This window comes from Geotrypetes seraphini, chromosome 6 (assembly GCF_902459505.1).
Source record: "Geotrypetes seraphini chromosome 6, aGeoSer1.1, whole genome shotgun sequence".
NCBI lineage: Eukaryota > Metazoa > Chordata > Amphibia > Gymnophiona > Dermophiidae > Geotrypetes > Geotrypetes seraphini.
In genome coordinates this window covers 203,131,441-203,146,010 of record NC_047089.1, presented here as the reverse complement: position 1 = coordinate 203,146,010, position 14,570 = coordinate 203,131,441, and the positions used below count along the sequence as shown (strand labels likewise).

Here is a 14,570-nt window from a genome sequence, read left to right as displayed (position 1 = left end):
GTTTGAGCAGCTTTGGGGCACTTAAAGCAAATAAAACAGGTCTAACTGCCGGCATGTAAGTTCCCTCTAGGACATCCTGGGAAAGCTTTGATTATCGCTGCAGGATGTCCAAGTTTAAGCCTGCTTGATTCCTGCCCATAACATACCTCCCAATATGCCCCTTTGATCTCTGGATGCACAGCAATTTAGAAGTGCTGCTGCACATCCAGAAAATTGGTTTTAATTATCGGCATTTGGACATCTTTGTTATTAGGATGTCTAAGGGCTCCTTTTACTAAGCTGCGCTAGCGGTTTTAACGCACACGCTAATGCCTCCATAGAGCTGGTGTTAGCATGGGGGTTAGCATGCGCTAATCTTCAGCGCACGCTAAAAACGCTAGCGCAGCTTAGTAAAAGGAGTCCTAAGTGTCGACTTAGACTGGTTTTTGGACATTACAAAGTTTTGATAATGAGCCTCATAGCATCCGCCTGCTGTGAAAAATTACTACAGATGACCTTGTGAGACTGGGAAACTGGGCATCAAAATGGCAAATGAAGTTTAATGTGAGCAAGTGCAAAGTGAGGCATGTGGGGAAGAGGAGCCCAGACTATAGCCCAGGAAAAGGACCTGGGTATCATCGTTGAGGATATGTTTAAACTATCAGTTCAGTGTGTAGCAGTTGTTAAGAACGCAAATAGAATTTTAGGAATAATCAGGAAAGGAATGGAAAACAAATAAGGAATACAATAAGGAATGCGAAAGAAAGATGAAAATGATGTCTTTGTATCACTTTATGGTGCAATCACACCTCAAATACTGTGCATTTCTGGTCAGTGCATCTGAAATAAGATATAGTGGAATCAGAAAAGGCATAGAGAAAGGTGATGAAAATTATTAAAGGGCCAGGATGACTTCCTACGAGAACAGGCTAAAGCAGCTAGGACTCTTCATCCTGGAGAAGAGAGGTTTCAGGGGAGATATGATAGAGGTCTATAAAATACTGAGTGGAGTACAATGAGTAGATGTGAATCGCTTGTTTACCTTTCCAAAAATATTAGGAGTAAGGGGCATGTGATGAAGCTACTAAACAAACCGGAGAAAATATATCTTCACTCAACATGTAATTAAACTCTGGAACTCATCGGAGAATGTGGTGAAATCAGTTAGCTTAACAGGGTTTAAAAAAGGTTTGGATAATTTCCTAAAACAAAAGTCCGTAAGTCATTATTAAAAAGGCTTGGGGAAATCCACTGCTTATTCCTAGGATAAGCAGCATCAAATCTGTTTTACTTCTTGGGATCTTGCCAGGTACTTGTGGCCTGGGTTGGCCACTGTTGGAAACAGGATACTGGGCTTGATGGACCTTTGGTCTGTCCCAGTACGGCAATTCTTGTGAGTGCTCCGTAAGATCACAGGTGTCTGTGAAGTGTGTGTTTGCTGCAAGTCTAAGGCAGGAATATGTTACATAAAGTCCACCTGATATTCAAAAGGTTTTAGCTGGGCAAGGGAAACTTCTGCCCAGTTAAACTCTGCTGAACAACCCAGGACAAGATAATCGGCAACATGTAACTGGTTAATATCACTGAATATCCCCCAAAACCAATTAAGTTGTGTGTGTATCTCAGAAGCATGCTCAAATCGATGTGACATATTTAGAATTTGAGGGATAGTAGCTGAACAACACCATTATCTGAATAGTTTTTCATTTGACTTTGCTCCACCCTTCCTTTGCCCCCTTATTATTTGAATAGCATATGGCCAATCAGATTGATTTTTGGCTAAACAATATCCATTTGAGGGCCGGATTTCCATGGGTAGCAACATTTATATGTTTACTGGATGCTATATCACACCTTTGAATATCTGGCACTTAGGAAATACAAACCAGAGTTTTTGATCCATAGAGTGTGATCCATGTGTCTCTTTGCTAGTGATCAGGGATTTGTTTTCTTTGCTGTGATCTCACCTTGTAATTTTTAGATTGCGTGCTGCAATTAGGAAAAACTAAGGTGGGGACTGACCCACTTCTAGTGTAAAATGTATTTGCATCAGTGGCAAAGATGCTATTTTTAAATTGTCTTAACAAACTGAGCTGGTTAATTATCTAAAACACATAGTTTGTTCCATTCTAGTTGCCTGCTACAGTAATCACACAGGAACAGACAAAAATATCAGTACGTACAGTGCAAAGCTGATACATCTTCTCGGGCTGAGAGCAAAATAGCAGTTATTATCGCCTGCATAATTGAACAAAGAGAAAAGAGTAGACAGCACCAGAAGCCCTGTTGTGCCTTGTTATCTGTACAGAAAGAACCAAGGGGTCAACTGCATGGCAGTATCATCAGTCAGAGGACCAAGGAATGAAACCTTTGCAGTGGCAGAAGTCATATGTCCTCAAAAATGAAAAACCTTCAGATTTTCCATGACTTACAGCAAAGAAACACAATGTAGGCACAGTACATCTACGGTTTCCAAACACAGCCTTCCACTGATACAGATCTAAGGAGGGAAATGATCAACATGGACTAGGGTTAATGTGTCATTTTCCTGTTAACCCTAGTTATTAGTAACTGGGGCTCATTTCATAAAATGGGACCTTTGCTAACATAGTAGGAAGGTGTCCTCACATGGCAATTATCCTGAGATCTCATAGCACAATAAAGAAAATATTTGTCCAAACTCAACCACTTACAGTGAATCCAATTTAAATCAACATTAATTGTTTACTGTCAAAACCTTTTGAACAAGTGTGTGTTTTTGAAACCCTAAACCCTTCATTGTCCTTATACTTGCCACAATTGTCTCTTTGTTATAAAATTGGAATCAGCTTAGGTCTGTAGGAGAAATATAAACAGAATAAATAAATAAAAGGAAATCCTTAAAAAAAAAACCGCCAAAAAATAACATATTCTGATGGTAGCTCACATTGATAACTACAGCCCTAAATTCTGTTGCAAATCCACTTCTTCCAGGGAAATGTTCACACACATGGAGGGGCATTTTTGATGTGACGTCCAAATCTGAATTTGGACATTTTGTGGACGATGCACAAAAATCCAGTAATGAACATGACCATTTTCAAAACAGCCAAATATATGTTTGTGTCAAAAAATGGCCATTTTTCTGAGTGATTGTCCTCTGCATCATTTTGAACCATTTAAAAAAAAAAAAAAGTCCAAGAGAAAAATAAAAGGTAGTGAAAGCAGTTAGCTTGGCAGGGTTTTAAAATTTTTTGATAATTTCCTAAAAGAGAAGTCCATAAGCCATTATTAAGATGGCTTGGGGAAATCCACTGCGTATTCCTAGCATAAGCAGCATAAAATCTATTTTTCTCCATGGGATCTTACCAGGTACTTCTGACATGGGTTGGCCACTGTTGAAAACAAGAGACTAGGCTTGATGGACCTTTGGTCTGTCCCGGTATGGCAACTCTTATGTTCTTATGGGATGTAGGAGGGGTTAGCATTTTTAGTAGACAGGCCACACAGATATCCCAGCAGAGCAGTAGGGCACCTTAAGAGATATTGCAGTGAACTTCACATAAAAAGGCCCAGGTACACATCTCTTCATAATTCTCTTAGAGTGCATGATGAGCCCTCCAAACCATATTGGACCCAACTGTACATTGCCCCAATAGCCCAAATGCCTGCAAGTATCACCTACATGTAGATACAGTAGGATTTGCTGCTACTATTATTTATTTAATTCATTTTCTATCACGTCCTCCCCAAAGAGCTCAGAATGGCTCATTGACTCCAGTCTATCGATTTCCAACCATATCTCTCAGGTCATATCTTCACTCCGAAAAATATGGAACTACTTTTTCTGAGCTTGACTTCATCCAACTACTCTATGACCTTAGTCCTCTCCAAGGCACTATTCAATGGTCTCATGGCAAAGTACATAAAATGGCTCCAGGATCTACAAAACGCGGCAACCAGACTTCTAAAAAAACCTCTGTGCCTATGACCCTGTTTCCCAGACTCTATCATCAGCTCACTGGCTGCCCATAGCCAAATATTGTATCTTCAAGGGCCTTTAGGGCTAGTGTTCAAATCCTTGCCCAACATGGCACTGGGCTAGGTGATGACCAAGCTTCCTCCATATGCGCCAAACAGGTCTCTCCACTCCTAGGACAAAATATACCTCAAAATGCCCCCTGGTCATGTTCTTCAACTGCAAACCACCAAACGACGTTCCTATACCCACTTTATACCGAGCCACTGGATTCGACTGTCACCACAGATAAGATCCCTCAAAGGACTCCGCAACCTTAGAAAAGCAAATCAAAACATACCTCTTCACTTAACTCCCACGACCAATGAATTACAAAGAAATGTATATTGGTACTAGATCATCGGTATGTATTGTGTTAGGATAAAAACTTGTATTGAAAAACCTTGCTCTATAGCTATGACAAATTGTAACCTGTAAACTGTATATCGTGTATGTTTAACCTGTAACCCATTCTGAGCTCTCTAGGGAGACTGGGATAGAAAATTAATTAAATAAATAAATATACAGTTAACAGGTTACAGTTTGCCATAGTTATAGTACAAGTTTCTTTGTTTTTTTTTCCTGGTACAAGTTTTTATTCTAACTCCAGCACTAAGAGACAATCCCTGTTCCATAGAGCTTACAATATATTAAAAACAGGCAATGGGATAAATAGGGGGTTAGGGAATTTCTCACAGATGGAATGATATAACAGACAAGAGTTGGGAGTTAAAAGCGGCCTCGCAAAAGTGGGTTTTGGAAGGCTCATATATTCTGCCATAAGTGTAGTAATTAGAGAGGAATATAGGCCTTGGTCCCCATCTCTATAGTCTACTGCACACATACGCGCGTGCACTAGGCTACTCCAGGAACCTGCTTGCTGCTCTACCAGGTCTGACCATAACATAACTGAAGCTATCATACAGGTAGGTATGTACTGTTTCATTCACATCTTTGGGGGTGGGTGGGAGGGGGCCAGTGATCATGTGGGGGGGGGGGTGTCAGGGAGTCATTCTTACATCCCTCCAGTGGTCATCTGGTTAGTTTGGTCACTTTTTTGGCACTTATTCATTATTAAAACAGGTCTAGTCCCAAACGTCCATATTGTGCCCTGGATGTATTCTTAAATGTTTGATTATGGCAGAAAAATGTGCAAAATTATAAAATATATTACCCACCACTCATTCAGAGAAGTACATCTAGCACCTTTCAGCTAGTTTTACAGGTATTCTTTTAAAGGCCTCGGAGTTGGAGCCTACACACAGTTGTAATATCACAAACTGGAGTGATCAGCGCAGTGTTGTTGCTCCTTGCTCCAATCATCGGCCAAAGGACCTGATGTTGTTACTCATTTTTTCATTTTTTCTTTATATAAGTTGTTAGGTTTTTAACTTCTCAAATAAAATTTTTTTTTATATTTTTTCAACAATATTTTCTCCACTAAATATCTTCACCAGGGTCCACCGTATTCATAGTTTCATCAATTTGTTAGCATGCACTTATCCAACATGTTGAAAAGAATTGACAAAAAAGCTACTTATCTTAAGCTAACAACTTATATAAAGAAAAAATGAGTAACATCAGGTCCTTTGGCCGATGATTGGAGCAAGGAGTAACAACACTGTACTGATCACTCCAGTTCTCTGAATGAGTGGTGGGTAATATATTTTGCAATTTTGGTTATTTAAACCACTCAGGTTAATTTATTTAGGTTGTATACTAGAAAAATGTCCAAGTCAGAAGCCCACCTTAATCCCATCATACCATGCCTCTAAAATATCCCCTTTAGAAAAAACTGCCAATCAACAGCGTTGAAATCCACCTACAAAAGAGTTTTTGAAACTAGCATAAGAACATAAGAATTGCCACTGCTGGGTCAGACCAGTGGTCCATCGTGCCCAGCAGTCCGCTCATGCGGTGGCCCCTAGGTCAAAGACCTGTGCCCTAACCAAGACCAGCCCCACCTGCATTCATTCTGGTTCAGCAGGAACTTGTCCAACCTAATCTTGAATCCCTGGAGGGTGTTTTCCCTTATAACAGCCTCCGGAAGAGCATTCCAGTTCTCTACCACTCTCTGGGTGAAGAAGAACTTCCTTATGTTTTACAGAATCTATCCCCTTTTAACTTCAGAGAGTGCCCTCTCGTTCTCTCTACCTTGGAGAGGGTGAACAACCTGTCTTTATCTACTAAGTTTATTCCCTTCATTGTCTTGAATGTTTTGATCATGTCTCCTCTCAGTCTCCTCTTTTCAAGGGAGAATAGGTTCAGCTTCCCTAATCTCTCACTGTATGGCAACTCTTCCAACCCCTTAACCATTTTAGTCGCTCTTCTCTGGACCCCTTCGAGTAGTACCCTTTCGAGTAGCGATTTGGAAATGCCTTTCTGCCTCTTTCTGCCACTTTTTGACGGTTTCCTTTTTTGAAATTGAGTCCCATAGGGTACTTGGAGTCTATGATAAAGGCAATTTGATTTCCAAATAAGCTGCTCAGCCTTCTGAATAGTATTTAGTTCCTTGTGATGCTACAGGCACAAAAAGCAACTCCTACAGATGTGTTTTTTTCCTTGCTTCCTTAGGCACAAATGATTCACAGTATTCTCTCAAATCAGTAGCACTGATAAAACATTTTGATACATCAATTGTCAGATAAAATAAACATGTTTATCACATCCCTCTTCTTTATTCCAAGTTACATTTCATTCCTGTGATGATATTACTATTATATGTTCAATAAATTTCCTGCTTAGTCACATAAGGAGGAGGAGTGTGTGGCGCAGTGGTTGGATCTACAGCCTCAGCACCCTGGGGTTGTGGGTTCAAACCCCGCGCTGCTCCTTGTGACCCTGGGCAAGTCATTTAATCCTCCATAGACCCAGGTACGTTAGATAGATTGTGAGCCCACCGGGACAGAGAGGGAAAATGCTTGAGTACCTGATTGTAAAAACCGCTTAGATAACCTTGATAGGCGGTATATAAAATCCTAATAAACTTGAAACTTAAACTACCTAGAAATTAACAGGCCAATATTCAAAGTGATGTAACATCCCAGAAATGGATCGTGACCAGTTACAATACTTGTTTGGGGCTAACTGGTCATTTTCAGTGGCACAACTGGTTAGCTATCAAATTCCAGATATTTTTCAAACTTTGATAGGTCCTTCCCCATATTATCCACACCATCAGGGGTATCTACTCTATTGCAGATTTTGGTACCACCCACAAAGATGCAAATCTTACCTGACAGCCCTTCAACAATATCACTTACAAGATATGTTACAAAGAACAGGCCTAAGAACCAAACCTTGCTGCGTACCACTGGTAACATCCCTTTCCCTAAAGTGGGCTCCATTTATCACTGTCCTCTGTCACCTTTCATTCAACCAGTTCCTGACCCAGGTTGTCACTTCTGAGCCCATATTGAGGGCACTCAGTTTATTTATTAGACCCATGTGTATCAGTGCCAAAGGCTTTGCTAAAATATAAATATGGTTTATGGTTTATAAACCACACTTCCTTATACAATGACAGAGCAGTTCACATGTTAAAAATGTAATAAAATTAAATATAAAATTATAACAGTAGAAAGGAACTATAACATAAGAAGTGAATAGCAACATGGAAAAGAATTGAATAGACAAAGAGAAAAAAAAATCTTCTGTACTCTGCTAGTGCTGCAAAAAAGATTACTAATAAACGTTCAAACCTCCAGAATTATCCAATTGAAAGGGAAAAACTCTCTCAAAAAGGTAGGACTTGAGTAAGGTTCTGAATTTCAAAATATGTACAGTATACACCACATCTAGTGACCTCTCTCCATCTAACCTTCTGGTCATCCAACTGATGTAAATCCTTACACTCCAAATTGGGATTGAATCTCAGCATCAAACATTCAATAAACAGTGTCCAAATGTAAGGGCTCCATATACTATGGTACGCTAGCGTTTTTAGCGCGCACTCAAGATTAGCGTGCGCAAACCACACGCTAAATGAGAAATACTAACGCAAGCTTTATGGAGGCATTAGCGTTTAGCACGCGCGGCATTGTAGCATGTGCTAAGCGTGCACTAAAACCGCTAGTGCACCTTAGTAAAAGGAGCTTTAAGTGATATTTATAGAATAGCGCTTAGAGCTAATTTTATCGACACCAATTATTTGGTACCATATACAGAATTGAGTCCCTACCCCCTTTTTTTTACAAAACTGTAATGCATTTTTTAGCACCAGTCACGGCGGTAACAACTCCGGTGCTCATAAGAGCATTGGAGTTGTTATCGCCATGGCTGGCGCTACAAACCACAATACAATTTTGTAAAAAAAAAAAAAGGGAGGGGGACTGGAGCAATATCTGTCATTTTTCTGAGAATCTTAACATTTGCCAATTTTGTAATGAAGTGCTTTGATAAGAAAACTGCTGAACTAAGAACAAAAGCATTTCTAACTCCTCGCCCTGCATGTTAAGTCAACGGTAAGCAAAAATCTCTGAAAATATACATTTTTAAGTGATAAAGAAGGAAGGGAAAGGAGATAGATCAATACTTTGGCTTCTGTGTAAAATTATCACCCAGAATAAATCAAAAGGTTAGAGAACCCTCAGATCCAAGAGGCACTTAATCAATGACAGATTAGGTGGCATCATTGATTTTTGTAGACATTGCTCATGTTAGACATTCTTTAGAATCTGTTAACATTCTCAAATAGATTGCTTGAAAAAAAATAAAAAAATAAAAAGAGCAGCCTGTTCCTTCAAGTAGACTAGCAACTTATGATTTCACAATCCATACATTTTCATTATCGTGATGGTCTAACCATTAGAAAATGAAACCGCACAGTTACATGGTCTCACATATGCCCAAAAGCCCTTTTGCTCACTAGAACATGGAATAGAGAATTGTTGGTAGCTGGGAGGTACTTGTTGAGTAACCAGCCCATCTTGAGCAATTCAGTGTATATTTTCCAATTCTCTAAATGAAATTTCATAGGAACCAACATTAAAAGTTTATAGTGATTGAAGGTTTGATTTATTGCTAACACGCGGATTTAATTTACTTAACCACAATATCAGCTTACTGCACCTTATTAGCACATTTTACAAGATAGGGCTCATTCGCTACAACCCATGTCATGTAAAAATTTGTTGTTAATAAATGATAATGGATGCCATGATAGTTTTGTTGTTTTTTTTCTTTGAATGACTTAGAAGTTGTTCTGCCACTTATTTCTGTCAAATGGGATGATCAGTGACACTCAGAAAAGCACACAGACAATATAAAGCATAATCAATAACACTTTATTATACATATATTAGAATTAAATATAAAATAGCATCACCTTGCCCCATACAACGACCATCTTCACAATTTGGAATCCTTGCAATTGATAGATGGGTGGGCCAAAGGACTGTCCCTTTAGACATCGTGGCTTCTCCCTCCAGACGTCATGGATTCTCAGGTTAGAGGCAAGTCCCGTGTTTTATATTGGGTGAAAAGCTAGAAAAGCTGCTGGGTTCTTAGTAAAGCATAAACAGCTGGTCTTGCTCTTTTGTTCTCTGTTTTGACAACACCCAGGTCAGGATGTCAGAAGGAGGTGTTGCAGAAAACCGGCTTCTCATCTGGTTTCACTCTTTCTTTGAAGTGATGTGGGCAACATTCAGGTCAAGGAGGTCAGAATGTCAGTTACCCCCCCTGGCCAGTCCCTTTGATGGTTACTGTCCTTTTGAGGTTATTAATGAGGTGTTTGCAGAGACTGGTTTACCATCTGTCTTTACTATTCCTTTGATGTTGTCAAGGTAACACTAAGGTTAAGGAGGTTAGATAAGCAGACTTGAGGAGACATGTATGCTGAGTTTATTTACCCCCGGGCCCTAGGCCTAACAGAAGTCATCCTCATGTTTTAGCTAAACAGTTTCCAGAAAACATTCTTTATGTGTGACCAAGATCATCAAACTGTGTGGCCTAATTTGGTGATAAACACATGAGCACTTGTACATTAGAGACTACATAGGTGCCCAAGTTACTTAACTTGGTCACTATTTTTACGAGTGGCATTAGTACTGGAAGACATTTTGAAAACAAAGTATTATCTTTGAGTTACAATGCATAATATTTATTTATTTATAAGTTTTCTACACCATTTAAAGAACTAAGGGCCTGTTTTACAAAGCCGCGCTAGCAGCTGCAGCGCGGTAACGGCCCCGAAGCCCATAGAGATTTAAAGGGCTTCGGGGCTGTTGCCGTGTGGCAACCGCTAGCGCAGCTTTGTAAAACAGGCCCTAAATGGTTCACATCAGTTAAGAACAAACATAAATAACAAACTAAAATCTTCATATTAATAACACTGGCCAACACTCATTTTGGTGCCTCAAATGTTAGACCTGTTTCTGTTGTATATTTGACCTACTAATTCCAAAAATGGCACCAATTTTCTCCTATCAGCTCTAGTATTCGAGATATAGAACATGTACAATATACCACTCTTCATTCTGCTCGCCCATTAAAAAATCAGAATATTTTAATGTAGTGTTTAAATTACTATATTTTAAGTATGAAGGGAACATATTAAATATTAAAAGAATAAGTGTACAACATGAAAATCTACTTATTTCATAACAAAAGCACAAGTTTATGAAGCTCCTTATGTAAGACTTCTGAGAGTGGGCTCTGCCAGGATAATCCCGCATAAGATTCCAATAATCTATCATCAAGTGTACATCCCATCTTCCTTGGTATCTGGCTTCCATTGTTTTTATGTCTTGGTGAAATCTTTCACCTTGCTCTTCGCTTAAGTCACCAAGGTTCTATGGAAAGCAATCTAAGACCTAGATTCACTAACCTCATTTTTTAGGGCAATCCGAGTGCTATCCGGGCCGAGTCTTGCTGAGCGACCGATCCACAACAGTTCCTGCATTCAAATTTTCTAGTCAGAAGCACGCCCACAAACACGCCCACAGATTGCTGTAGAGCGATCGCGATGCATGCATCTTCCTCTTCTAGTCTTCTCCCCTCACCCTGCATGTCAGCCTTCCCTCCTCTTGCCTCCAGTGTTTTAACCCGTGGGAAAGCGGGGGTGCACTGGACGTGTTGAGGCGGCACTTTTGTCTCTCTTCAGTTCAGCTGTTGTAAGCAACAGATACAACGTGGCTGTATTATTAACTGTGAATTTCAAATACTTAGCCATTTTCCAAGTTGAGCAGAGTTTCTCCTCTCAGTGTGAGAGAGCCCAGATGGCGTTTTAAAGTGTATTTTTCTCCTCCCCTTCCCTGTGCTGACCTCAATGCTGCCTGCTTCTTTCTTTAGACATTTTTCAAGCTGCTAGTGGAAAGCTCAGTTCCAGTAAGGTGAAATGGCCAATGATGGCCGGGCTGGGAGCTTGTACTACCTTACCACTGCTTTTTTTTTCCTCCTAACTGCTTTTGCAGACAAAAGCAGGAGGAGGAAGGGAGAAGCCGCACGCTGGGAGAATGAGGTGAACGGAAAGGCAGGCTTGCTGCTTGAACACAAATGCAGGCAGGGTGGTAGAGAGCAGTTTTTTCAGGGCTACAGGGCTGGGATTTCAGTGAGCGACTGGTCCTCAGCAGTCGCTTGGTTTTCGATCGGCCAGCCCAGTCAGTGTGCCTTAAATTGTTTAGTGAATCAAGGCCCTTCCTACTTTGCATGCCGTTTACCTTCATTTGCATGCGATAATCGGATCAGGTGCAGAGTGGATGGGGAATGAGGTTAGTGAATCGAGTCGGAGGGAAATCGGATGGCAAAGGGCTCGCAAACCGATCAGTGTCACATGATTAGTTTGCTTAGTGAATCTAGCCCTAAGTGACTGTGCAGATAATGGACTTTAACACTCATGTTACAGCCAAGTAACTCTCATGTTACAGCCAATGAAAGAGAATATCCTCTATTAATTGTGTGTAGTTGTCTGCCTTCTTGTTGCCAAGAAAGTTTTTTTCAGCAAGAACAAATGAAGACCAAGCACATGATTTGATTTCATTCATTGATGCTATGAAATGTGGATCATTTATGTCTGACCTGTGACCCATCAAAAATTCCTGCCTTCAGTTTTTCCATAGTAAGTCCAGGTAACATATGTGCTATGTATTCAATGCACAAACCGTCTTTATTCAAAGCCTTTACAAATTGTTTTATCAGGCCTTGCTTTATATGTAGTGGTGTCTCGTGCTACCAAAGGTTCATTGATTACATTTTGTCCTCCAACCACCACATATTCCCTCGGAGGCCAATCTTTTCTTGCCCAGTGTTCATGATTGGCTCTACTATCCCAAAGGCATAAAAAGCAAGGATTCTTTGTGTAGCCACCATATCTAGGCAACTAGAGCTGATGCTGTCTATCCAGTGCAATTTTCTGAATCAGTGTCCCAAAGAACCCCAGGAACAGGTCAAAATACCCAAGGCACCATGAAAAAAAAAAATTGTTGGCCTGTGTAATTGGTAGTAAAATCTGTAAGCATGAAAAGCTGTAACTTTCTGATTGCATGGATTATACTTCTGCAACACAACTGTGAAAAAACCTGCATATCAGACACAGCAAGACATATTATATAATTATTTTGGTTTCAAATTTTCTTCCAGACATGTTTCTAAGGTGGTGTACTGTACCTCTGCATTCAACTAGAAGTTGGAATTCCCGTGTTACTAGATGACAAAATGCCCCTACACTGACTCAGCAACCTAATTAATCTTGATTGTGGAAGTCAGCAGGAGCAAAGCTGATATGCAACAAGAAGAAAAGAAGAAAATTGTCCAGAAACAGACTTGCAGTTACAAACATTAAGTTATGAAGAAAATTTAAATACAAGTTGGTAGAGCTAAAGTATTTTTTTAAGTTTTGTTATAAAACTTGTTCAAATTAGTTGAAGCATGAAATAATCTGGACCAGTGATATCTGATAATGGTTGGTATCTCTTTTTTTTTTTTTTTTTTTAGCAATCATAGTGAGATTACATAAAAACAATCAAGCAAAAAATATAAAATCCTCCAAAATTAAGAACCAAACATAAAGGCTGAAAAACAAGTTATAAGTGGTTCCTTCTTACTGGATTGTGTAAACAGCAGTGTTATCCTACTGTACTTCCAAACATGGCGCCGTTCATATGTCAATCATGCAACAGCACTGCTTACAGAATCACGGCTATGTGAAACAGGCACCAGACATGTAGCCCAAGACTTTACAGGCCTACATTTCCGGCACCTACCTTTCACGAGAATTGTGTCGAAGGAGGTGCCTAATGGAACCTAAGGCCACTTCTGGCATTAACCATATCCATAGTGGCCTAAGGCACTGTAAGGTGCTTCCTTAGACATAAGAACATAAGAATTGCCGCTGCTGGGTCAGACCAGTGGTCCATCGTGCCCAGCAGTCCGCTCACGTGGCGGCCCTTAGGTCAAAGACCAGTGCTCTAACTGAGACTAGGCCTTACCTACGTACGTTCTGTCTCAGCAGGAACTTGTCTAACTTTGTCTTGAATCCTCGAACAGCCCTTAGGCGCCTCCAGTTTTTTACAGTATTTTTAATAGGTTTTTAATTGGTGCAGTCAATTACTATGCCGATTTAACCAATTTAAAAAATTAAGTTAGGCGGTATTAGGACACCTAACACTACCTAACTTACAGCACCATTATTAAAATCTGACCTTTAATGATTAGTTTCTGAGAGCTGCAGTTTTGCACTGACCTGATAAAGAAAGCATACTTCTCTCACAGGTGCTCACAGCTGGTTGACCTTTCTGGCAATGAGACAGTAACAACTGGAAATGTAGTTAATTCTGTATATTTCTAGATGGTATTTTCCACTAATGATAGCCCAAGAATGAGGAGACTGAGCAAGACAGTGTCACAGCTCAGCTTCTGTGAGCACTTGAAGTCTTTTTTCCTCCTTATACAAAAAAATTAAATTAAAAAAAAAAAATCTATAACCAGGCTGGGAATAATCTTTGATTAGGTTTGTAATGGCATCTTGTTTCTCAAGATATTAATATTGCTTAGTGTTCTTTTTTTTTTTTTTTTTTTTTTTAAATATGTTTATTGAATGAACAAAGCACATGAGAAACAGACAGTGGCCAAGCTGAAAACATCACCATAGTAGCAGCAATACAAATAAACAATGCAACTAGGCAATAATCAAACAAGCAAGCAAAGAACTCTCATGCAAAGTCCAATTTTTTGTTATATACAAAACACAGAAATCCCCTCCCACTCTACCCCCCCAAGGCCCGCCCCCCGCCCCCCCTTTGCATCCGAGAAAGCAAACCCAGTTCAGAAAGACCTCCAACACTCCAAATAAGCCACCAACTTCCAACTAGTGGCACCCTTCATTCGCTGCCTCTCCCATGTCACCATCTGAGACATATGGGCCCTCCAGTTCTGGAACGTAGGACGCGCCTCCCCTACCCAGTGTTGCAAAATAAGCTGTTTAGTAAGCCCCAATGCTACTAACACAAAGCGTCGCTGAAGCTATTGGTTAGTGTTCTGATATACAGTGATGGTACTCTCCACAAACTGTATGAGATCAATGGGATATACAGTACATAAGAACATAAGAATTGCCACTGCTGGGTCAGACTAGCGGTCCATCGTGCCCAGCAGTCCG

At 40.1% G+C, this 14,570-nt stretch overlaps 1 protein-coding gene across 3 annotated transcripts in view; it reads left to right on the top strand.

Moving 5' to 3' along the window:
- The window catches only part of LRRTM4 (leucine rich repeat transmembrane neuronal 4), a 718,417-nt gene that overhangs the window by 161,998 nt on the left and 541,849 nt on the right, over positions 1-14,570 (top strand). Inside the window, exon 3 of one of the 3 annotated variants that reach the window (XM_033948895.1) lies at positions 12,554-12,774. The exons of the other annotated variants lie outside the window; for them this stretch is intronic. Coding sequence (XP_033804786.1) covers positions 12,554-12,565 — 12 coding nt within the window. The 3' untranslated portion in view covers positions 12,566-12,774. Of the gene's footprint in view, positions 1-12,553; positions 12,775-14,570 lie in introns of those variants that run through there. 3 annotated transcript variants of the gene reach the window in all.